The 26,691-nt window shown below is 39.8% G+C and overlaps 1 protein-coding gene across 4 annotated transcripts in view; it reads right to left on the bottom strand.

Moving 5' to 3' along the window:
* Nucleotides 1-26,691, bottom strand: part of GRID2 (glutamate ionotropic receptor delta type subunit 2) — a 698,066-nt gene that overhangs the window by 256,098 nt on the left and 415,277 nt on the right. For all 4 annotated transcript variants that reach the window (XR_004417944.2, XR_004417943.2, XM_033060210.1 and 1 more), the window contains exon 4: nucleotides 21,920-22,125. Coding sequence is in view for 2 of the 4 variants with exons in the window: in XM_033060210.1 (XP_032916101.1) it covers nucleotides 21,920-22,125 (206 nt within the window). In the remaining 2 variants the exon portion in view is untranslated. The remainder of the gene's footprint in view (nucleotides 1-21,919; nucleotides 22,126-26,691) is intronic.

The raw sequence follows: 26,691 nt of genomic DNA, 5'->3' as shown, positions 1-26,691 counted from the left end.
AACAGTCTTTCATCAGTATTTTGAATAGATTCAAGCTGGGTGAGTGTTGTAACCCAATACCCTAATGCTTTAGGAATGGTATGTCCCTTTAACCCTGTAACCCCTACAAGACCAATGGACTGACCCCTGCGATGGGATTGGCCTGAAGCCAAGGCTGACCCCTCCCCTTTCCTGACCCATAGAAAACCCTGAGCCCACGTGTGGCTCGCTCTCTTTATCCCCATCTCTCGCTCTGACCACATGGAAGCCTAAGAATAAAGCAGAATACCAACCCTGGGAGATAGAGCCTCTAATGTCTTACTGTTCTACATGAAACAGCATCCCAGGCCAGCTCTGCAAGGTATTTGGGGACGAGGCCTAGGGTGTTATTTCAGTTGCCGCCCGTAACGTGGTGCTTTTTAAATTAAAACCCACGTGAGAGGCTGTGACCCTTAGAAGGGTTAGGAAGCCGACGGGAAGTCAACTGCCCTGTGGGCGAAACTTGCTTTCTAGCAGGTCTAGCTTACAGGGGGGGAATCTACAACTCATCCAGCCCAGGGGTGAGCAGATTCCGGAGCAGATTACAAAGTACAGTTCTTCAGCTCCTCGGTACTTCGCACAGAGTGGTAAGTATAAATTTTCCTCCGTGGGGAGGGGGATTTTGAGGTGCTTTCTCTGTAAAATCGAGGTGCGGGGGGCTGGGCTGCACAGCGTCCTCCCTGGGGGTTTTGGAGCTGTATGCAGCCGGAGACACTGGTGGGGGTAGCAAGGCCGCCTTGAAACAGTTTCTGCCGTGTGTACAGTATCACGCCAGACAGCTGATTTCAAAGAGAGGCGCGCTTTTGCTGCAGCCTGTGATTCTCTGTGGGGGAGGTGCCAGCTTTGCCGGCAGCTAGTAACCTTCTCTACTGTGTTTTAACAGTGCTTTGTAGTGAGATATTAGAGTAAATTGCTGTGAAAAATATGGGTACACAGCAATCTACTTTGCAACAGAGCGTGGCTTCACAAATTAGAGAACTTTTAAAAATTGCAAATGTGATTATTACTAACAGAGAACTACATAGGTTTGCTAGGTGGCTGTCTGTAGAGAGATCTGATCTTAATTTGGCAGATATGAATTCGGTTTTCTTTTGGAATGAAATTGGAGATTTATTAACTTTAAAAGTCGAACATGGAGATAAAAAAGCCTTAATGTTCATCCCAATATTTTTGCAAATTAGAAAACTGTTACTCCAAACAGAAGATAACAGGCAGCCACAGCAAACTGCTTCAGAGTCAACCAGTTCTTGTATCTGTCCCTCTGCATGTGTTATTCCCTCTTCACCTAAGAAATCTGACTCCTCTGTCTCTCTAACTCAGGCTATCAGCCACGTGTCTCCTGCTGAAAGCAGACCCCAAAATGGCTCCAGCCACATGGCTCTCAACTCTTCTTCTTCCCATAATACTCCTTCTCCCTTGATAACACCCTCAGACCTCTCTCCAAACTCATCCTGGCCCCTGAGTATTCAGGGCAATTCTCACTCTATTCAGGTTTTGCCATCCCCTCCCCCAAGCTATCAGGCTAGCACAGATGGAGGTGGGGGTGGGTGTGGAAAAACTGGTTCTACAGGTTTTACACAACCTCCTTCTGAGATAAGGGCCTTGGCCTCGGCACCGCCCATCGCTCAGGACACTGTCCCGGTGGAGGCACATAATCAACAGATAACACAGCCCAGAATACAGCCCATCCCATCTGTGGCCCCTGTCAGTTATATGGGTAAGAGAAATGGCAGGAGAACGTATCAGCCACTACCATACCAAGATAAAAAGGAAATTTGTAAGATTCAAAGAGAATTTGGCAGACACAGTGAAATGTTTAAAGGATTTTTAAGAGCAACATTTAGTTCTAATGAGATGGTACCCAATGATATTAAGGATTTATTCAGATGTTTACTTTCAGCTTCTGAATTTGATTTATGGGAAAGTATTTGGAAAAGATCTTTAAGAGTGCTTTTGCAGGAACTACAACAAAGCCCAGAAAGTGCAAAAGATGAGGATGATAATGATATTACACAGGAACACCTAACAGGAGAAGGAGAGTACCAAAGCCCTGATAAACAGGCACGCTTATTAACTAAATTTGTTTTGGATAAGATCTCTCTAGCAGCAGAAAAAGCTTTCCATCAATTACCTACTACTGAAGTTACAGGTAGTTATGTTAATATTAAACAGTTTCCTTCAGAAAGTTTCTTGCAGTTTCTGGATCGCCTCCGTGCACAGGTGGAGAGACAAGTCTCGGACCCAAAGGTGCAGGCAGAGCTACTGAAGGAGATGGCTCAGAAAAACGCTAATGAATCATGTCGCAGAGTCATACTTAGTCTTCCCCTCGACCCACCACCTAGCTTAGCACAGATGATAGAAGCCTGCACCAGAAAAGCAGAACTGTTCAGTGCACCAGAGAGGAATCCAGGACCAGCACACTCACGATCTGCAGCAGCGATGACACCAGGACCAAGGAAGCAACCGGTACCACCACAGCAGCTGCAGCACATCACCTGCTTCCAGTGCAAGAAAACAGGACACTATGCAAGGGATTGCCCACACAGCCAGAAACAGAAGAAAACCAACAAACAAAAAAACTAGGTGTACAGCGCGTGCCCGCCATAAATACCATAACGCGCAAAGATATAAATACTGCGGGTTCCACACGGGAAAAAACCTCTCTCTTTAAAACTAAGGGGGAGGACGGGACAAATGGTGTGGGGATTAATGATAGCATTAATGTTAAATATTCAATTGGCAAGGGTTGGACGCCTTTTGGTCGTCTCAATCTTAAGACCACTAAAGGTGTTTGTTTTATGTCAACAGAGTGGACAACAATTACAGTGGATCTATCTAGCACTTCACTGGACCTGACGCTGTTGCATTTGGAACTGCGCTGTGAGTATTTAGTTATGGGGGACACAGCACACACACCCTTGGAGATGGAATTACTTCCATTATCCAAGAAGGAAAATGTCTCAGGTTTCGTTCTCTTAGCACGCTGCTCACAACCACCTTATTACCTGAACGAGGGGCAAATCCTCGCCCAGGCCATCCCTGTTCCAAAGGAAATCACAGCAGAAGGAAAATCACCTGAAGTCTATTGGGCAGAGGTGGTGGGTGAGGAAAAACCCTCTGTGGCATGCAATCTGACCCATGGTTCAGACCATCTCCATGTGGAGGGGGTACTGGACACAGGGGCAGATGTGACGATCATACCCGAAAGGATGTGGCCATCACAATGGGAATTGCAACCCGTGGCAGGCAAAATCCAAGGTATAGGGGGAATCAAATTGGCGAAAATATCAAAAAGCATCGTGCAAATTGAGGGGCCGGATGGAAAAATAGCTAGTGTCCGTCCGTTTGTTACAGACTATAAGTGCCCCCTGTGGGGAAGAGATACCATGTCTCAGTGGGGAATGAAAATGGTAATTCCCAAAAGTTCTCAGGATTTTTAAAGGCGGCCACTGAGGAGCGCCCTGCCCACAAATTGACATGGTTAGATGATTCTCCAATCTGGACAGCTCAGTGGTCGATGAGTAAAGAAAAACTTAAGGCGCTGGAGGAGCTTGTAGCAGAACAATTGGCAAAAGGACACATAGAAGAAACTACAAGTCCTTGGAATTCCCCGGTATTTGTAATTAAGAAACCAGGGAAGGACAAATGGAGATTGTTACATGATCTCCGGGAAATAAACAAAATTATAGCAGACATGGGATCACTTCAACCAGGGATGCCCTCTCCAACGATGCTCCCTCAAAATTGGAAATTGGCAGTTTTAGATATTAAGGACTGTTTCTTTCAAATCCCTTTACACCCAGCAGATGCTCCACGGTTTGCCTTCTCTGTTCCCACTATCAACAGAGAAGCCCCAATGAAGCGCTACCACTGGAAGGTGCTCCCTCAAGGGATGAAGTGTAGTCCTTTCATATGCCAGTGGTATGTGGCCTCATTGCTGTCTCCAGTGCGTGCTCAGAGAAAGGAAGCTATCATCCTGCATTATGTAGATGACTTGCTTGTGTGTGCCCCCGATGACTCTATACTCCAACACACGCTTGACCTAGTGGTTAAGGTTTTAACCTCTGCTGGATTTCAATTGCAGGAGGATAAAGTCCAAAGGATGCCACCTTGGAAGTACCTGGGCCTGGAAATCACTGCAAGGACCATTGTTCCTCAGAAATTGGACATTAATTGTAACCCAAAGACCTTAGCAGATCTCCATTCCTTGTGTGGGTCTTTGAATTGGGTTAGGCCCTGGCTAGGCCTCACTAATGAGGACCTAGAGCCCCTTTTCAATTTATTGAAGGGGGAGAGAGAGCTGATTTCTCCCAGGGAACTGACCCCAGAGGCAAAAGCTGCAATCGAAAAGGTACAGAAAGCTCTGGCAGAGAGGCAGGCTCATCGCTACAAGCCTGAACTGCCTTTCAAATTCATAATTCTGGGAAAACTACCACACTTACACGGTTTGATATTCCAATGGATCGAAGGGCAGAGAGATTCGCTCTTAATCATAGAGTGGGTCTTCCTCTCCCACCAAAGATCCAAAACCATCACTAAGCCACAAGAACTCATAGCTCAGCTGATTCGTAAGGCAAGGATGAGACTGTATGAGCTGGCAGGTTGTGACTTCACATGTATCCACCTTCCAGTCAAACTCTCTGAGGAGGGACGGAACTCTCCTGAGAGGCTGACAAAGGAGATGTTCGAGCACTTGCTCCAGAGCAATGCCAGTCTCCAGTTGTCTCTGGACAGCTACAGTGGACAAATATCAGTCCATGCCCCATCTCACAAGCTGTTCAATGAGGAATTCCACCTCATTCCTCGTGAGAAAAGGAGTCGGAGACCACTCAAAGCTCTCACAGTGTTCACAGACGCTTCTGGGGCTTCCCACAAGTCGGTGATGACTTGGAGAAATCCTCAGACTCAGCATTGGGAAGCTGATGTTGAGTTTGTGGAGGGTTCGCCTCAGGTAGCTGAACTGGCTGCAGTGGTAAGAGCTTTTGAGAAGTTCTCAGAGCCAATCAACTTGGTAACAGACTCAGCTTATGTAGCGGGAGTAGTGTCCAGGGCGGAGCAGGCAGTGCTCAAAGAGGTTGACAATGAGCAGCTTTTCAGGTTGCTGTCAAAACTAATCTATCTGATTTCTCATAGAGAACATCCGTTTTATGTGATGCATGTGAGGTCACACACCGATTTGCCAGGTGAGATCGCAGAAGGGAATCGTCAGGCAGACTCCCTTGCCACCCCAGCAGAACAAGCACGCCTCCCAGACATCTTCCAACAGGCAAAGCTGAGCCACCAGCAATACCATCAGAATGTGCCAGGTCTGATCCGTCAGTTCAAGCTAACACGGAGTCAGGCTCGAGCCATTGTGGCCACCTGTCCCAGCTGCCAGCTCCAGGCCATGCCATCGCTAGGTGCAGGGGTTAACCCCCGAGGCCTTGGCAGCTGTGAGGTGTGGCAGACAGACATCACACACATTCCCAGTTTTGGTCGCCTCAAATATGTTCATGTAAGCATTGACACATATTCAGGTGCAGTTTATGCCTCTGCCCATGCAGGAGAAAGAGCTGTGCATGCCAAACAACACCTAGTGCAAGCTTTTTCAGTATTGGGGATCCCTAAGGAAATCAAAACAGATAATGGCCCAGCGTATGCGTCCAAGGAGTTCCTGGAATTTGTCCAGCAGTGGGGAGTGGAACATAAGACAGGCATCCCCCACTCCCCCACAGGCCAAGCTGTGATTGAGCGTGCACATCAGACGCTCAAGCAGGTTCTGGCTAGACAGAGCAATTCAACTGTGTGGATGTCTCCACAGCAGAAGCTGTGCAAAGCCCTGTTCACTATCAATTTCTTGAACTGTTCATTTGAAAACATGAATCCTCCTGTGGTTCGTCATTTTAACAGTGGCAAACAGTTCAAGCTGTCTGAGCATCCACCAGTTTTGATTAGGGATCCAGAAACCTGGGAAACCAAAGGTCCCTATGAGCTTGTTACCTGGGGACGTGGTTATGCGTGCGTATCCACTCCCTCAGGCCCTCGGTGGATTCCCCAGAAATGGGTGAAGCCTTATGTCCCCAAACAACCAGCTCCAGCTGAAGAGGAAGAGAAGCAAGTCGCAGTTGCTTCGAAAAGAAGACGCCGCCGGAGAGGAGAAAGAACTGACACAGAAGACGACCTCCCGGCAGACTCAGAGACTTTTAACGTGTTTGTTTTCTTTTTAACAACCTAATAACCTTCTCTCTTCTTTTAAACAAAAAAAGGGTGAGATGTTGTAACCCAATACCCTAATGCTTTAGGAATGGTATGTCCCTTTAACCCTGTAACCCCTACAAGACCAATGGACTGACCCCTGCGATGGGATTGGCCTGAAGCCAAGGCTGACCGCTCCCCCTTTCCTGACCCATAGAAAACCCTGAGCCCACGTGTGGCTCGCTCTCTTTATCCCCATCTCTCGCTCTGACCACATGGAAGCCTAAGAATAAAGCAGAATACCAACCCTGGGAGATAGAGCCTCTAATGTCTTACTGTTCTACATGAAACAGCATCCCAGGCCAGCTCTGCAGGGTATTTGGAGACCAGGCCCGAGGGTGCAATTTCAGGTGAGGTTGTATTTATCAAGAGCAGATAAAGAGACTTTGCAATCGCAACACATGGTAGCTGTGCTTTTATTGAAAAGGTCTGCACTTGAAAGTTACTTCCTAAAGAGAATCAGGTATTTTGAAATGCTGGTCAGGTGTGAAGATCCTGAGAATAGGGAAAATTGAGCAATAAGGGATGGATGAGAATATAGCAGCTTGGCCAGAATAATTATACAAATAAAGGTTAAAACCCACCTAAGTTTAGGTGATTAGACATCGAACAGATGTCTGAAGGACAGGGAGCACATTTAAGTTGCATGAAAATCCAGAAAGAACAATCAGCAGTCATTAGTACAGAGCAGATTCTGAATTTATGTTCCCAAACATAATTTTCCAGACATTACAGACTTAGAGAAGACAGCAAGAAATAATTATGCCCAATTGCAAAGCACCAGCATTGCTATTGTGAGAGTCATCCATAGGATGAAAGCTTGGGTAAGAAGTCTTCAATTGATAAACTTGCCATTGCAACCTCTCAGACAAGATTTTACTGATGTTGATAAATTTTGTTGACTGGTAAAATATTAATAAGAAAAGAACTTCCTCTTCCATCCTAAATTATCCTGTAGGGAAGGGATGATGTGATTATATATTTATACCTTTGTTACCATTAATAAACAGAGAACTTCAATCCATGGGTATTACCAGTATGGCAAAACATAAGACATATCACCAATATAGAGAAATTGAAACATCTTTGTGCAGAATGTGCACAAATGTGACAGAAAAATCAAATGTTACATGTTCATCAAAAGATATAACAGCAATGGATTGTGTCAAGCAAATCCACCCTATAGCTATCATGGATAAAAGCTCCTTGAAAAAATAAACACCACTAGGAAAACCAGTTAAAAGTCATACAAAAAGAAACAGTGACGTGTTTTTGCGGGAAAAAAACCTCCACTAATTGGATAAAAGTAGAAAAATGCTGTTGATTTGCACAAATATCCTTTGGTGTGAAAAAAGTTTTTGTGTAAAACATCTCATGCTCTATTTGTCTTAAATTCATCATGTGTCTTCTGCTTCGAGTAAACTATCACCACTAAGTGCTGCATTTTCTGAAAATCTGGTATTTTTGTATATCACATAATGTTAAATCAAAATTGCAAAACCCATCAGGACAGAAAGTGAAACCCTTGAGCAAGAAGAGGTGCCAGACTAAGCAAACTGCAGAACAAGCTTAAGTCAGCATAGAAAAGGAGAAGCAGACTGCAATGGAAATAAACTATGAGTTGTGAGGAAGTTATGGGGTTCTATGTCTTGAGTTGGGAAATATGAAAACAAACATAAAATTTTAGAGGTGGGACCAAAAAAACCAAACATTTTCAAGCGACCAGAAGATAAAAGTTCCAGTTTAGTATTACTGAGGTAGGTGTGACTGCCTCAAGCAATCAAGAAATGTGCACAGAAGACAAATGTCTCATAATCTTCAAATCCTAAATTCTTTGACTTGCAGTCAGATTGACTGGATACAAAATTTTAAAATAAATAAACTTAGCAAAAGTAAAGGAAGAAGGGTATGTTAAGTCATCAAACCATTAACTCCTGGCAAGGTTAAAAACCCCCAAACTACAAATGGGACTTTGTGTGAGCACCAGATCATTATACAAATGAATCTCAGAATCTGACTCAACCACCCCATGAAAACCACGGTGTTCTCATGAAAAATGTTTTTGTCAGATACAGAGTGAGTGGGAGCTGCATGCAGATTGTCCCTCTGACAGTGTGTGATGGTCCCCACAGAGAGAGAGAGCTGCTGGCTGGGGTCCACAGGAGCACCAGCAACATGTGGAGAGAAGGCAGCAATGTGCAGGCAGGGATCTATCCAAAACATCAGGGATTCCTGCAGTAATCACTTCAGACTGAGAGGCTGCAAATGATGCCACTCTTAAGAGATGAAGACAAACAAACCACCTAGAGCTTTACAAACTCTGTAGACTAAGAGGGTAACAAAAAACTTCTTTGAAAGGAACAAGACCATAGCCATAGCACATGTATGTTCTTATTGCAATCTGATTAAGACAAGGCAAGAAGGATGAAATGATGCACCTAATTTTAAGTAAAAATTGATATGCAAGGCATCTCGAGAATCTTGCTTAATGAAACATTTGCCAGGCTAAATAGGAAAGGAATTTCATATAATATCATGGTAAAAGGAAAAACCAGTATACTACACTTAGTTTGAAAAAACAGAAAGAAAAAAAAAAGATAAATATATACAGAGGAGCAGACAAAAATATAAAATGCTTTTAAGTGGAAACTCCATGAGTTGTATTGAAGTATAAACTATATAAAGTGTTGTGAATGCAAGCAAACTGTGGAAATACATTTATTTTGAATCTTTTCATTTTATTTGATCCTCAAGAATCATTAATTTTCCTTGCTCTTTCCACTTTCTCAATTCTTTCTGCATCAGAGTAGCTCAATCAGAAAAGCAGCATTTCTCATCAAGTTATATTACTTGTAATTCCTGTGAGGGGATGCACATTTGTACCAGGCTAAAAATTGTATTTCTCACCCTACGTTGCATATTGGTATCTTTCAACTCAACAAATTTAATCCTGTCGAATTTATTTCACAATCTAAACAAAGTATTTGTCAGAACTGAAAGCAGCTTTAGTGCTTTCTCCCAGGGGAATTCTAGGTCTCTATTCCTCTTATCCCAAGTGAATGCATTATGCCCTTGAGACATAACCCTTTTCCCTATTTTTTATAGCATACATTAGAAGTATCAAAACCCTTGAGAATGTGCATTTTTTTAGCATTGTACAAACACGACAAAACATTCCTTGAGCAAACAGTAACAGTTATAGCTCAGGGAAAGTCACTGCACTGACAGACAATACGCTGTAAAGCCCCTGATTCAGCTTCTTGACATAACCAGGATAGTGAACACATATAGCAATAAGAGATTAAATTCTAATTTAAAAACAAATGAAATCACTTAACTCCATCTTTTCTCAATACTGCTTTCAGCAAATAAATACCAAGTCTGTCTCAAACCTTCATCTCCATAAGCAATGGCAAATCTAGAGAATACAGTCTGAGAATTTTTGTCTTTTCACACACCTCAGGTGTGATCAGACAGCTATGATGGGGAAGTGGCAGTACATTATGAGCTGCCTCACCCTGTTCTGCCTCCTCCCTTGTTCAGTGTGCCCTTCAGCCTGCATGAGGTAGCTTGAGGACAGCACTCAGCTCTCTGTGTCCTCCCTGAACACTGGTTTGACTCTGCCTGGATTCCCTGTTGCAAGCCTCATTAGGATCCTCAGGAATGGCAGGCTGGAAGCCACTTTCCAAACAAGATTAAAATGAAGATTGATTAAATGGACAGTGAAAAAGTACTTTCAGTTCAAACTTAGCAGCTGGCAGTATGGATAGCTAAATGCCTTCACAGCAAAGACAGAGATGCTCTCTCTGTGCTGGAAGACCCATGACCACAATCCAACAGGCTGAAATGTAAAGAGCTTGGCTTGGAAGTAAATTTGAAAGCTAGTCAGGAGAAAAGCAGAATGAAAAGAAAGGTCACATAACTCTGCAGAGGATGTAGATGTTTGAAAATCTGGTTTTATTCCAACTTGGAATGAAGTGCAAGAGCTTTGAAATTCTATGAAATATGTTTTGGAGTCCAGGCCCTCAGGTAATCTGTCTGCCTGCCTCAGAAGCACAGACCACAAGAAAATTGAAAATTTTTGATGGGAAAAAACCTCTTAGTTGGCTTCAGTCAGGATCTGATATATTAAAGTCAATGAAGTTTTACCAACACTTAAGTAATTTACAGAATGGAAACCACAGGTTTTATTCTTTAAATACTGATTCTAACAGCAGCATGAATCTGACTACTGGCCTGATTTCTGTTCTACAAACATGATTTTTGGTTTTGACATGTGTTAGATAAATATGTGTGAAATAGCATATAAATAAAACATGGGTTTATTACATAACTATTAATTTCTCCCCCTAAAATTAAGGCAAAAATGTTTTTAAAAAAATTAAAATAAAAGAGGCATAAATCAGACCCACATTTACATCACTACTGTGAGGGTGAACCAAAGAATTAACAGAGGATATGAAACAGGTATTCTGTAGACCCAACAGCCACTCTTTCCTGAGAGAGGAAAATTTCAATATAACATACATCTCCAGGAAATTAAAATGTTTTAAGGATATTGCACATGGAAAGTTTTCATTTCTCAGAGCATCTAAAAATGCCAAGCGTGTTATTTTTGCAGGTCTCTGTTTAAATTAGGGTTTATGGGAAGATACTTTCATCATTGCCTAATTGAATCTGGAGAAAACTTGAATCATCCACTTCCCTTTTTCCTTCCTCTACTTTCCCCCCAGCATAACTCACTTCTTGTTCAATACAAAAACGCTGAATAACATATGTAATAACCTATGGAAATTTTTCCACTGTAAGTTCCATTAAGAAATGTCCAGTCCCATGATGAGAATCAGTCCTTCTTGTGGCCTGTCTCCAGCCACCTGAGGACAGGTTAAAAAGAGCCTTTGCTCTTGGTGCCTTTATAACTAAATGAATGTCTTCTGCAAAGCATTCTTTAAGGCAACTTAATTTACTGAATTCCTAAAGCAGGTTGACAAAAATCTATCTTTTCATTTCATCTCCTTTGAAATTCTGTCCATCTAACTCTCAAGTAATACTGGCCCAAAAGTCAGATAAAGAACAAGAGACCAAACAAAACAGATTACTTTCATCTTTTAACATAGCAGGTCAATACTATGATCTTGCTAATATCCTTTTCCTCCTCTAGTGTTCATGTGTAGCACTATTTCTTAAATTAATTTGTGTTCACAGCATAAACTGCTCCTTGCTAAACATGACCAAGAATTTTTTTACTGTGAGGGTGGCTGAACCCTGGAATAGGTTGCCTGGAGAGTTTGTGGAATCTCCTTCTCCACAGATAGTCAGCAGCCATCTGGACACAATCCTGAATAGTGTGTCTAATGGACTCTGAGCAGGGAGGTTGGGCTAGATAACCTCTAATGGTTCCTTCCAACCTGATCCATTCTGTGATTCTTTTATTTGCTCTGAAATACAGGAGTTTCTGTAAGATAAAAATATTTATTTATCTAAAACCAAATGGTGATTCCCTTCCTCAGCAACTCACAGAATGGTTTGGGTTGGAAGGGACCTTAAAGACCATCTGGTTCCAACTCCCCTACCACTGAACCAAACTGCTCAGAGCCCCATCCAGGTTGGCTTTGAGCACTTCCAAGGACGGGGCATCCACAGCTGGACGTGGCCCATCCTGGGCTGTGAATGCACATGGCTGGGTCATTTCCAACCTCTCATCCTTCAGCACCCCCAAGACCTTCTCAGCACCACTGCCTAGACACCTGTAAGAAGACAGAAAATAAGCAAAGCCCCCAAGGAGACACAGGGCTCTTATTTAAAGAGAGGAGGCTTGCTGTGATGATACAGGAAACCAGTAGAAAACATGTTTTTGCAGACTCAAAGTGATAATTTTTACACCTATTCTCACAATCAGCAGAGGCAGCTGTTACTTTCATTTATGGATATTCTGAGATTAAACTCAGCACTACTTAATATTCCATTTGAAATAAGACCATCCAGTACAAAAAAGCCCCAAATCTCTAAAAATTAGTTATAAATAAGCTAAATAGCAGAAGTCCTAACTAAGGAAAAAATATGTGGGGAGGTGAGAAACTTATAATGTGTAAATCTAAAATTAGCTCTTGACATCAGCAGTCCCCAACTCCTGCTGAAACTCTGGAGAAGCCATAAAAACAGCTACACTTGGCTAAGTGCTTCCAAAATAGAATAAATTACCTTAAAACAGTCTTCAAAAATATTACTGCTGATTATGAAGTGTCTACAAGATTAACCTGAATCAGGTATCAATCACTGTAGCCATTATTTCTAATGGTGGACTAAACATTTTTATTAATCCGCTGTTAATCTATTTACAGATAATTATCCAATCTGGTTGAACAAATGTTAAAGGAAAGAATTTTGATACAAGGATTACACATATATGTGGCAAAAACATTACAGCCATAATAAAAGTACCACACACAAAACTGAAAAAAGGAGAAAAACATGGGAGACCTTGCTTAGTAAAATTTCACAAGAAAACTCCCAGCAAACTCTGTGAAAGGAGTGACAGTGTATAAACTTTAACCTTTACTTCAGACAAACTAATGAGAGCTTCTTCAGTGTCACAGGGAACATTATTAGAATAGAAGAAATAATGGCTGTTAGTTTTCATTTCAGTTTACCTAAATGACTAAATGAATTACATCATAATTGATTGTGAGTAAATTAATTGTGTTTTGGGGATAGAAATGTTCAACATTGAATTTTCATGGTAGCTAGGAAATCAGTCATATTTTCTGGAAGTCAGGGTAAGCTAACACACTGACTATACCTCTGTTTTCTGGTGAGAAGGAAGAAGGCAGAACAGTTCTGCCAATCAGGCAACATCACTTTGGAGAAAGAATTGGATTAGAAATAGTTTTGTCAGATCTTATTTCCACTATAAGCTAATCCTCTCTAGCTGTCATTTTATTTCAGAGACACTCATCCCATGGCAGTCAACTGCATATTAGTTTTGCAGATGTTCAGAGTGGGCTTTTTATAACACTTACAAGAATCAGCCACCTTTAGTTATGTAGAAAATGCACACTTTAATAGACTGACTGTCTCTACCAATGTGTATGTAATAGCTTTGTTGCATTAATGTGCTTGCTTGCTTGCTGTTTTTTTTTTTAATTTATTTACTCTGTTTGTCTGGTTGAAGCAATTTACTCTCCTTGGGAAAACATTTGTCTCTCAAGAGGAACACAACAGAGATGTTTATAGTGTGGCTATAAAAGCAGAGAGGAAGGATAAGCAGTAACCAAGACTATCACATCCAATTAAAATCGCTGGTATGACAACAGGAGAATATAATTAAGTATGATAGCAATTTAAGAAAGCCAAACAAAGAATAGCCAACACAAATTGAAGAAGAAAAGAATTATTACATCTTTGAAGATCATGGGAGGTCAGCCCCTCAGTTATTTGTTTTAGTCCAGAAACAGCATACCCAGCAAGACTCCAAAGAAGAGGATGTCAATTACTGAGTCTTTGAAAGCCATGAAGAGAAACAGAAAGCAATTATAGGAAAGCATAACCAAACAGTTGTTTGCACAACAGCAAATATTATGAGATTCTCATAAAGTACATACTATATCTTCTACTCAGTACTTAATCACTAAAGTTCCCCTCTTCTCTCAAATACAATGGCACTTTAACTATTACTTTCAAAACAAAATGCTGGTCAGAGTTTACATACAGTATATATAGGATTTCTTTCTTATTTGATTATGTTACAAGATAAAAAACTTTGTTGTATAACCACTCAAATTCTGATAGCATAAATATTTTTTCTGACAGCAAGACACAGATCAATTATAGTCATATTGTCCAGCACACACCTCTATAACAAATGCATGTTTTATCAACAAAATAAGTTCCTTTTTTTATGAAACAAAATAATACACTACAACTTTTGTTGTTGTCACTAGAGAGGTAGACCTGCTACATATCTCACAATTGTGCTACAGCGTGACACAGGATAGGAACCAGCACCTTGCAAACATCTGTCTGTAATACAGGCCACATCGCTAAACATAAAGAATGAAGAAAATACTGAAAAAAATCCGTGACTTTCTTGTGCTGTAAATCACACAAGTGGTCTGGTACATGTTGGCTTTGTGCATGCACTCAGTGAGTGGAGTGCCTCCTTATGCCACCAACACCACTTTGAGGGTGTAAAAGCCTAGAGAACCATGGTACAATTCACAAGGTCTATTGGTATCACCAGACTTGTAGCATCAGTCAGGCTTTTGACACTTTACACATGTGAGGCATGGTTGATTGAAAGTTAAATGTATCTGTATGCTGCTTCTCCTCAGCTGCTGTTCCCAGCAACCTTAATCTAAAAAAAAACCCAAAAAACCAAAAAAACAACCTTCACAGCCAACACAAATGTGCCAGCTGAGCTCCAGACTACTAAGTCTTACCTTTCAGTAACACAAAGGCACAGCCTCAGTTTTAGACTTAATAACAGTGCAAAGGACCCGCAGAAAGCTCCCAGCTCCTATTCTTCTAAGTGTAGACCCTCTGTGTTAGGATAGATTTCCCAAAATGTTTTTGCTTCATTTTAGATACCAAAATAAATGACTTCGGCTACAATAAGCACTGCATTCTGTCTCAAGAACCCCAAAGTTACATTGCAAAACCTCAATTTTACTGTGCCTGAAAACACACAAACAGAAAGAATTGTTTCAGATTGCAGTTTCATTAATGATGCAAATGATACAAATCCCTTTGAAGCAGACTTATTTTACCACTATTCTTTTTCATTGTTTTGTAACTAAAATGTTCTATTTTTGAACATTCACCTTATGATAAGCAAGTGCAGATAAAATCTAAGCCAACATCACTCTATTCATAGTAAAAAACCCACTCATTTTCTCATCCAGTCATTCAGCCATCAGCTGAATGGTCAATATTCAAGGATGCAAGAGCACAAAAAGGCAAAGAATTGGACTACACTGTACGCCAAGAGTTTTCTCAGATTTCACTTAAAGGTAAAATCTAAAATCCTCCAAGACCCCATTCTGCAAGTTTAAAAAAGTGAGGAAGAACACTTAAAGGATGGTTCAAGTGGTTCAACATTCTGAACATATTTTCTGAGCATTCCTTTACTAGAGATTCAGAAGATTGTATGAAATAAAAAAATCCTTTAAGTTAGTGCTTCAGTTTGCAGCTATTAATTCTGTGCTTAATTCTGTGCTGGAGAAAGAAGGAAAAAATACATTTTTCAACATTGTAATTAACATCAACAACAAATTACAGTGGAGTACACTGAATAGGATTTATTCCACTGCAAACAATGTTGTAGAGAATGGACTCAAAAAAGACAAATATGCTGTCCAGGACAGTGCAGGTCTAAAAGCTCAAACACTAAGGGGAGAAAGATGACCTCAAAGATGAGAACATTCAGCTTACTTATAATCAAAATAAAGGAGCAAACAGTCACTGACTGAAAAATCTGATTTTGGCCTCTGAAACCATCACTCCTAGATAAAATCCAATCAACATACACACTTGTGATAAAATGAAAGGAAAAGGAGATAAAAATAGCAGTAGTTTCATGTCTGCTACTGATTCTTCACTGCTGTCTAAAAGAAAACTGCCTGAACAACTCTTGCCTTTCAGACTTCAGACTTGTGTTTTCTGTAAATAGGATTATTTAAAAATTCCCAGTGATCATGAATAAACTTTCACAAGGACAATACTGAAAATCTCTGAAGCAAATTGCGCTGCATCATAAGCATCATGCATCAATAAATGTGATAAAGACTTACTCTTTTCATTACTTCATGGAAAAATACCAACCAGCTGCCACATTCAGGAGGGTACAGAAAATTGTGATGTACTTATACATGTTACAAGCATCAAGTCACTCCTCAGCCTAACTGGAAATCCAACAGGCTTCCCATGAGACCTGGGTATTTTTACAGTTCATCATTGGTTCAGTTCAATGGCCAAATTCAACTGAGCAAATCCTTGCTCATCCAATCTCCATTTTACTTTGACAAGAAGAAACTGTTTGGGTAATAGAGTTAATTTGAAATCATAAAACTCTGTGTGGGTTTTAAGTGGCAGATGAAGCATGCTTTTATCATTTCAGAAAATGTTTGTATGCACACAAAGGACTGTTACTTTAAGTTCAAATACACTGGATACAGGTATGCAGACACACACATAGCAGAAGAACAAAATTCGATGCCTGTTCCTGAACATACCTGGGACAGCAGTCTATGGTACACACACCAAGGCAATGTCAATTATGTGGACTCGATACTTGTCTGGAGTCTTCCACCTCTCCCTGCTATGTGTCTTTTCTGTCCACACCTGAACAAAAATCATTGCCATCTGCTCCCACTGGAAACATCTAAATTTTTACTGCAGGTTTCAGTGGAAGTGGCATGTGGGTGCATCAGATTCTTAACTCCTAATTTCAACTTCATTCACTTCACCTCATGTCTGTATATTGTGCTTTTGAATAAAGTCAGAATCACTTTCATTATTAATAAAAAGGAATTAAAAAGGAATAGAAAAACAAAACAGCTATTTTTTGTCCTAGTTTTCTTTAGGATACATGTAAAATAAAAAGAGCAAAGCATCACATAGTAAGATTTAAAAAAAAAAGGAAAAAATAATTTAAAAAATACTAAGCTGTCATGAACTTTGGGCACACAATGACTGAATCAACCTTTTGGAAAAGTTCAATAAATTTTCCCAATTCTCAGTAAATAAGTTTCTTAAAGAAATAAGCCTAGTTAGAGCACTATGTAGCACTTAAGTAAATCCTTGTCTTTAGATCTAAAAGATTCACAATTTGCTTCATGATCAGATCTAATGCCTGGTAAAACAATAACTATGACACAATATAAAAAACACTGCATTTTTTCAAATAAATACATTTAAAATTAACTGTTATTTTCAACAGAGACACAAAAATCAAATATAATAAAATCAGGGCATTTGCTATCAGGAATAATCTCTTTTCACAGAATAAATGTTAGTTCTCATTCTATTCACAGTAATGATGGGTAAAAGCATGTTAAAAGTTCAATTACACTGAGGCAATTTAAATTACATTTGCTCCTTAAACACTCTTTCCTTCTTTTTTTTCCCACTTGCCCACAACATTTCAAGAACTCTTCAGTACTTAATTTATAAGCTTCATTGTATTTTTACTGTATATTTTACCATTTAATTTATAAAGAGTTCTTTTATTCATGAAAGTAGCAGTGTAGCTTCTTTTCAGCCAAGGTAATCTTATTTTAGTACTGTTCCACATTAGCCTGGGATAGATAAAAGGAAATTTATTTTCAAAATCATGAGTAGTAGATTATGCTAATGTTGAAAGCTATATTTTAATTTTCTTTGAAAATGAATATATAAAAATAAAATCGAACCTATAGAAGCTATTGTAACAAAATACATATACATAGGTCAACATAAAGGACTTATTTGCTGCAACTCTCAGATTTGGCAGCATCTAGTTTTGTTGAAAACACCTTTTCAATAATTATAACCCAGTTCTGTCATGCAGATGAGTTTAACTTTTAATAGATCTTTAACAGTAAACATTTCCAATATTTACAACGTGTTCGAAGTGTGGACATGATGGGGTTCAGTGATTTCAAGTTTGTTGCAGAGTGGAACCTTTACAATAATAAATAGCAAATATTTTCATTAGTGAAACCATGCAGTGTAGACTGAGTTGAAGAGTAGTACTCTCCAACCTGGAAAGTGTCAATCCTCACTGCATGATGGCTTGAGGTTGTCAAGCCTCAAAGAGCTTAGTTTGCTTATACAAATTGCCAGTGCTCTGAAAACTCTGCTGGCACAGCTAGAAAGTGTTCTCACCTCTCTTCCTAAGAACCCCTGCCACAGAAGCAGGAGAAGGGGCCTTGCAAAGGGCAGGAAGATGCTCAGTGACATCTGCTGAGATTTCTGGGTTGGTATCCCTCCTCTGAGGGGAGGCTGGAGGCAGCAGTGTCTTCTTCAGCACCTACACCAAGGCCTTCCAGAACGTGCCTGTCAAAGCTCTAGCAAAATCCCTGGCTGATGCCAGGGCTCTTTCACACATGGATTACTGGATTTCAGTGTGTGAAGTTTTTTCTCTATAAGTAAATGAATGAATTAGCTGCATTGTCCCTCCTTTGTAGTCCTGTCATCAGCTCCTGGAGTCGCGACACAGCCGAACACATTCACATTTCTGCACTCAAGTGATAAGGTAGCTTCCTTAGCTCAACAGAAAAAAACCTGAAAGCAGAGATGCACTGATAGCATTTTGGCCCAGTCAAGAACATCTGGCTTGTGTCCTAAAATACTTCTTCCCGAAGTCTTGCTTCTCAAACTTGCTTTGTTAACCCCAGAAACTCTGTTGCCACATTATTTTCTTGGCCTGATCCTGCTCCTACCCATACTTCTCACACTTGACTTTTGAAGTCCTGGATTTTTGTTGCCATACTGAGCTGGTAAGGACATCTCTTTTAAGGACAAACTATTATTCCCTTATATGACTTTTCCTATCTGTCATATTCATCCTGAATCAGAGGAACATATACAAAAAAATCCACACCCCAAAAATATAAAGCAAAAAAGTGGCACACAGTTCACATCCATCACAGTACTATCCATCAGATAGCATAGCAAATTTTGTGCAAGACAGTCGGATATTTAATAATCACAAAAGTTTCAATGGGAATATTTTGCTTCACCTGTGAGACTTGGACAACTGTTTCAGAGTAGAGAAGAATTGCACCAGAAAAAAACAAAAACTGAATAATGTTTGCCACAAACTCATCTGTGGAGAGGTGCCAGTCTCTGCTAGCTCCCCATCTCTGCACTCCTTAGCCCCAGTGAATTTCACTCTTTCAGAAGATTTTTTTTCTTCTGTTCCTCCATTTCCAGCTCAAAGTAACAAAGGACATTTGGCAATCTGGCTGGCCCCTCCCTCTCACTTTCATTAATCCTTTAGGCAGCAAGGAGAAATGCTGCGATAATTGCTCCCAAAAAGCTTCCTGCCTTTCCATGCTGTATGGAGGGTAAATTAATACAAAGTGTTTCAAGAGAAGGTAGGCTTTTATTTCCACAGCTTGTGAAGTGTATTTACTTCTAAATCTCCATTTTATTATGTGTATAAGTACAGATCTCATCTCTGCAAGCTCTAGAAACAGAAGAGTGGAGAGAAAGAAGCACCTAATATAAAAAAGCAATACTGCTAAAAAAAAAAAAAAAAAAAATTCAAACACAGAATTTCAAAGAGTCTGAACAAAGATAAATCCTACACAAGCAAACTCCAGTTTACAGACTGCTTATTTACACAGGGCAGTGTCTGACTGTTTACCCTGGAATAGTTGTTACTTGCATAATAATCAAGACCACGCTTACTACAGCTGTTGCAGAGTGAATGCACCCTCTTCTCAGCTAAACAATGACAGGGTTCAGCCAGAACAGTCATCTAAGAAGGAACCAAGCAGCAGAGATTGTGTGAGGTCTGGGGAGAAAAGCAGACAGCTGAATCCAGAGAGGCAGTCAAAAGCTTCTACTGGGCAGGAAAAACCCAAGGACTTTTCTGCATATGAAGTTTTTTTCTTACTATCTTCATAAGGTTTACATGCTACATCCACTCGGTTACACTGAATTCTCAGCTAAACTGATCATGCACAAGGCACAGGCTTTGGAATCAGCATGACCATTAATTTTTTTAGGAATATCTTTGTCCATTGATAGTTCATAGGGCTTTATAATTTCTTTGCCCCTGTAATACAGCTGCTGGTTTGACTCAAAAGAACAGTTTTTAATATCCATTGGAAAAGCAACCCCTGCAAACTTATTGTGCAAAGACTTTTTATGTTGGAGCTCATTTGTTTAGTTCCCGTCACCAACAAAAATAAGCTATGGCAATAATCACACTCCTATTTGAGCTACTCTTCCTCTTAAGAGGCTCCTGCTGTCAGTTTACCACTCACATATGATACTCCACATAAATGCAGCTATCCTGACAAAAACCTGCAATATGGAGCAGATGTGAGCTGCTGTCTTTGAACCACTATTGCAGAAGAAGATAATGACCTTCCCTGTTAGGCTTACAGATCCCAGAAGAGGAGAAATATCAGGAGTCCCTTGTTTTTCAGGAATTTTTTGGTGTTTAGTATAGAAAATATTTTGAGGGAGGGGGATTGAAGGTATGATTTAGTTGTTTTTTACTGGTCTTTTGATTTTTGCACTCTTGAGTGGCCAGTGCCAAAGTAAGAACTCTCAAGTAAATTGTTTACTTTCTCAGCAACCCATACATGATAATTTCAAAAGATGACAATGACTTTGTTCTATGCCCAAGTGTGTAAAAATAAATGATTAAATGTATCTTTTATTTTAAAGAGTGTTTCTCTCTACGAACAATTCAGGAGTTTTATTTTGTTGAGTTGTAGTAGTTAGAGTCCCCAACATGCTTCTTTCAAGTTACAACGTGAAATAGCTCATAATGTCTCTTACCAAAAAATAAAACACTTGTGACTTGGGTATTGAAACACTACAGAACAATCTAAACATGCCCACAAATTGTTTAAATCTTATGAAGCACTATACACATTTAGATAGAGCAGCAGACCCTCATTACTCAGAATTAGCAAGCTTCAAGTGTGTAATGAGGACAGTGAAACACTCAACCAAAACAAACCAAGGGCAAACAAAATTTTGACTAATAAATCAAGAAAGCCGACTTCTAGCTAATGTTCCTAAAAGTCATTCACTTGAGACTGGATATGGAGTAGATTTTATGCAGAAGTAGGTTTTAAGCTTGAATTTCTCAAGTCCCAGGAAATAGCAAAGTATAGAAGAAAAGTAACACAAGTTTGAAAGAGATCCAAAGAGAAATTATTGAAGAAAGTTTCTTTCTATGAAACAAAACAGAGATTTTTAAGCCTTGGTTGATGATGAAGAATATACACACATGCAAATCCACATTTGAAACAGTACAGCACCATGTAAAAAGAACCATGCCACTCATTTCAAAAGACTGTGCAACTCATAGTCGAATGTTCAGGTCTTCTGCCCCAAATCCCTAAGAACCTTTTGAGAATCTGGTCCATATTGCTTGAAAACATGACTTTAGTCTATCATCTCAAATTCTTCATGCAAATCAGATCTTTCATTCCATTAACTTATTACTACTCAGTGGCACATAAGAGAACATCACCAACATCATTTTACAGAAAAAAAATAATCAATTAGGTAAACATGTTTTACCCACATATACATATCATATATATTTTTCTAAATAATAATAATAATAATAATAATAATAATAATAATAATAATAATGTATCAGTTGTAAATATTTCAGTAGTGAGGGCAACAATGGCAGTACAGTACCTTTCAAACTGAAGCCTGAGAGGTAATGCTTCTGCATATTTCCTAAATGCTTTTGCACATGCAGGATGTGGTTTTACTTGTTCTCTCTTTAAATGTACAGGCACATTTGGGAAACATCCTTGCATGCTCATCTTTGAATAGAGAATATTTAAACTTTCACTTGGGACAGGTTTTTTAAATTTTTTTTAATTTTTTTATTACCATTATGAAGTCAAATAAACTAAATCTTTTGACAGACCGCTGTGGTCTTCCTCAGCAAAACAAGAAGACAACCTCTCATTAAAATACATACCTCTGTCAGGAATGATTTGGCTGTGGAAGGGTTCATTATGAGAATGGCCCGTCTCAGGGTGTCCCGGTAGCGGTTCAGTTCTTCTATTCTCATAGTAGCAAAGAGCCCCGTGATCATTTTATTGATGTTGTTTTCTACCTTCTGTAATGCTACATCCATTCCCTGTTGAGATACTTTGTCTAAAAATTCTTGTATTCCACGGATATCTGGAAAAAACGGAAGGCAAACAAGATGTTAATTGGTAAGTGGAAAAAAAGACACAAGTAACTGTTCAAATTATCTCACAGAAACATTTTTTTCAGGTATATCCCTACAGGCTTTCCCTTAATATTCATTAGACCTCTTCCTGAGCTATATTCACTGTATTTCTTAAAGTGCTAAAGCAGGAAAAAGAATGGCCACACAACAGCTACTGTCCAAAACAACTATTAGCAAACAAGCCTACAAACAAGCCTTCCAGTAATTTTCCTAATTTGGCCACTCAACCATCACACTTCGTCCTAATCTTTCTTAAAGAATTTTCACACTAAAATCCATACAGGGCAACAAGACCATCATACACAATTCTTCCTTCAAGCAAGGGTTGTTGGAGGGCAACTCAGGATGAGAAAGGCAGGGAGCAGACTGTTTTCTTTTGTGAAACTCAAATCTGTGTTATATGAAACTCAAATCTATGTACTTCATGTATCAAAGTGAAGCTTGGTTTGTTCACTCATCAAAAAGTCTTTGCATTGTTCTAAACTTCACAACCATTTATTTCATTCAAAAACAAAACAGAAGCCAGATGTACAGTTGTTACAGTGATACTTTCTGCCCTCCTCTGATACCATTGGCTGAGTTCAGTAAATTTTCCCCAGCAAACTGCTCCCATAGAGCTTTCTGGGACTCTGAGTAAAGCCCTCTTTAAGAATGACCTAGAAAGGAAGACTTGATCAGCAAAATGCCAACTACCTGGCTTGTAGCATATTTATAGTCTACCAAACTGAAATGCCTGGGTACTCTTCACTTTGTTATGCTGCCTCTAGATGGTCCAGGCCTTTGGAAGGGCTTTTTCCAGTACTGAACTCCATGAGCATGCTTGACGTTTTCTTTCCCTTTGCTCTTGTGAATGATTTTAACTAAAACCCCAAACTTTATGCTTAAAATTTAAAATCACTCAATGATTTCACAAGTCAGGACCTTCTGGACCTGAGGAAAATCCCTTCAGCCTCCCTGAGTCCTTGCTATCTGACCTCTAGTCATACTGCAGATTCCCAATCTCTTTTCAGGAGCTAAGTCACCAGTTCCCTAACACAACTCTTCCCTCCAGCAATCACTCTGACCTGCTGTCCAGAGGACACTCAGCAGGACATCCTTCCTTCCCTACTGGCATGCAAGCCTCCCACACACCCAACTGCTCTCAGGGGAAAAGGATACAGCCCTAGAGTCAACACAACAGACATTAGCTGAAACACACATTATGGGAAAGGGAAAAGAGAAAAAGAAAGGAAATCAGCACCTTCACATAAACAGCAATTTCTGAAGAAACTTTCCTCAAAAAATAAAGGTTACTCAGGTTTAGAAGGGCATTTGTGGTTAAAATCACCAGAAAATATTCCTCCCATTGGAATACTCCATCTGGTCTCTTCTAGATGCATAGTCCTAGATCCAGTCTCTGAGGGACTACAGTTCCTTCTTTGCTTGTCTCAATCACTCATTTTCCAGGGGAATGGTCAAACCTGAAGCTACAGTCTTATTATGTGTCTGCATGAGACATCTTATAGTTGAGAAAGCTTCCAACTAGACTTTCACAACAGCTTGGCTACTCAGATCTTTCGTACTGACGTATCGACTTCCCCTGCTCTTCTTATGGGGGGGTGTCACAAACAGTAGTATTAGGGAAACAAAGTTCACTCAGCACAGGAGAAAAAAATGCTGTGCCTGCCTCACCTGCAGAGATCAACTAACTAGAGAATATTACAGAAAGCCATCCTCCTCCAGCAACAGTTTAATGAGATGCTTCAAATTATGAAGAAATAGCCATGCAATAGCATTTAATCAAACAGCACACAAGAATAATTCAACAGGGCTAGTCCTGGAAGTCTGTCACAATCAGCAAGCTGGGTCATCTGTCTAGAGCTCCAAAATACCATGAACTGGAAAGAAATGGTATTTTAGGCACTTCGGCTGTTTTAGACGTTCATCACCAAAACCTCACTCTCCAGACACTGCCAAAATATCAGCATTACTAAACACTGGTAGGATAGTTTAACCATGAATAAAATACATGCATGCCCTAAAAATAAAGTTCCATAAGAGAATCAGATACTAATTACAGCTTCTATTTAATATCTAAATCAGGAAAATTAGATTCAATCTAATCAGAGATGTTAGAAATTTTTGGCACTTTAAATACCAACAAGATTATTTGAAGTGCTACAAATACGTCTAGTTTTATGCAAATGATAAAATAACTTCTTTCTATTTTAACCCTTTCATTCTAAAGTTCCCGAGGCTCACACACTCTGAGAGTTACTCAGGATCCAGACTCATTAAGCCATATAATGGGTAAAACTGACTGGTTGAAGTCAAAATCACTGAAGTACACATGTAGATGGGATCTAAATATGTTATTTAAATATGTTATCAAAATACCAGGAAGAAAATTTACTTAAGTTATGAAAGCCTTTTTAAAGACTTAAATTCTATCTCATAAATCCATATATTTTCTGACACCAGAACAGGGTAAGCAGGAACCACTGAACAGTTTCATTGGTCCTTTTTCAAAACAAGAACATGATTTAATTTGACCTGAATTTATAAACACATTGGAGTTATTGAACTGCATAATCTGTGTTGACCCAGAAGCCAGAATGTAGGACCAAATTATTTTCTTTGCCATGAAGATCTGCATATAAACAATGAAACTATTATATTGAATCTTCATTAAATGATAGGACAAAAGAGATCCAGTATTGTTTTCTACATTTATTAGGCTACTGTGTCAACCATATTGCATCTGTGTGATATGTTATTAGGAAAACACCACAATTCTAAGAAAAATGTACCAAACCAGGATTCCTACGTCTTTTTTACTTCTATCTTTGGCATTGGTACAGCACAGAGACATGGTCAGGAAATAAACACAGACTCTTGTTATATATACCTCAGCTTACCCAGTAGCAGAGTGGAGATATTGGTGGATCTCACCTGCTGCTGTGAAACAGCAGAAAGCACATAAAAACACCCTACAATTTAAATGACATGGTACTTCCAATACTTCAGCAGTAAGTCACTAGCAATTATCATATTCAAAGTGTATGCCAAAGAACAGATGCTGCCACTGAATGGGCAGTATTATCTTTCCTGCGTGGATTGTCTGAAAGTGGCACACATCCACGCTGAACTGTGGAATCATCTTTCTAATAGACAAACTCCTTCTGCAGAGAAATCTGGCAAGCAACCTGTGGCACAGATGGCTTTGCTAAGGAGACACAAGACTGTTCATGTCTGGAACACAGGTGTTTCTTGCCCTGAATTTGCTAGCCAACCAACCTGTTGCCCAGCCAGAAGTCACATTTCTACTTTCTATTTAAATCAGATGAGTCACAGCCATTGCCTGAAATTCAGAAAAGTTTCTCCATTATCACCAGTTTTAATTATCTTCCTTAGTGATCAAAGCCAAAGTTAGCATGTAGAGACAGATCAATGCTAAAGCCAAAATTGCTACCTTCTCTCCCAGCTCAATGCCACTATAATTTAGTACTGCATTTCCTGGTGGTTTGGGGTTTTTTTTTTTTTTTGTTTTTTTTTGTTTGTTTGTTTGTTTGTTTGTTTGCTTGTTTGCTTTTTTTAGTGAAGTCATCACTTCCAGTCTACACACATGTGCAAAAGAACAGAGAACCCCTCTGTAGTCAGCAGCACCTTTAGGGTTAAACCAGGCTGGAAATTTAAAAGAAGCATTACCAAACATTCTCCTTATAACTGTCTTGGATTACAACACAGAGTGTGATAAAAGGTATCTATTCTATCACCATCTGTTGAGGGTGGGGGCAGTGATCCCTATCTCAACGGCAGATATTCTGCTAATGGGTCATCCATTGAAACCAGGCAGGGCATTGTTCTTTATCTTTTCACAACCCATCCTTCCTCCAGCGAGTCATTTTCTGCTAATGGCCCATTGAGTCCCACTGTGTGACTGATAAAATTACTGCATCCCATTGGAAGTTGCTCCAGCCAGGGGGAAGGGCCCAACATTTCTTACCAAGATAAAAACAGAGGTTTTGGGACACTAAGGGAGCCCCTTTCTCCACTGGACTCCAGAGGAAAACCAGATTTCTCCACATCACCACTGGACCTCTGGAGGGAAACTGCACCTTGTACAGGAGCACAGCTCCAACTGAATCACATCTGTCACTGCAGGAGGATGCAGCCACCACTGAATGGGACTGCTACCAACACCCTGCCTGACGGGGTGTCAGGTTGTACTCTGACTTTGTCAGGGTTTGGAGTTTGTTTCTTTGTAGTACTGTATTTCTATTTTAATTTCCCTAGTAAAGAACTGTTATTCCTAATTCCCATATCATTGCCTGAGAGCCACTTGATTTCAAAATTATAATAATTTGTAGGGAGGGGGTTTACATTCTCCATTTCAAAGAGAAGCTCCTGCCTTTCTCAGCAGACACCTGTCCTCCAAATTAGGACAATAACCAAAACCGTGCTCAGTTTAAGAGACTGAGAAGTTGGCTGGGAATTGCTAATAAAGAAAGCAAGCAAAATTTGTCAAGGCCTCT

This window comes from Catharus ustulatus, chromosome 5, assembly GCF_009819885.2.
Source record: "Catharus ustulatus isolate bCatUst1 chromosome 5, bCatUst1.pri.v2, whole genome shotgun sequence".
NCBI classification, from domain to species: domain Eukaryota; kingdom Metazoa; phylum Chordata; class Aves; order Passeriformes; family Turdidae; genus Catharus; species Catharus ustulatus.
This window is presented reverse-complemented; position numbering and strand designations above follow the sequence as displayed.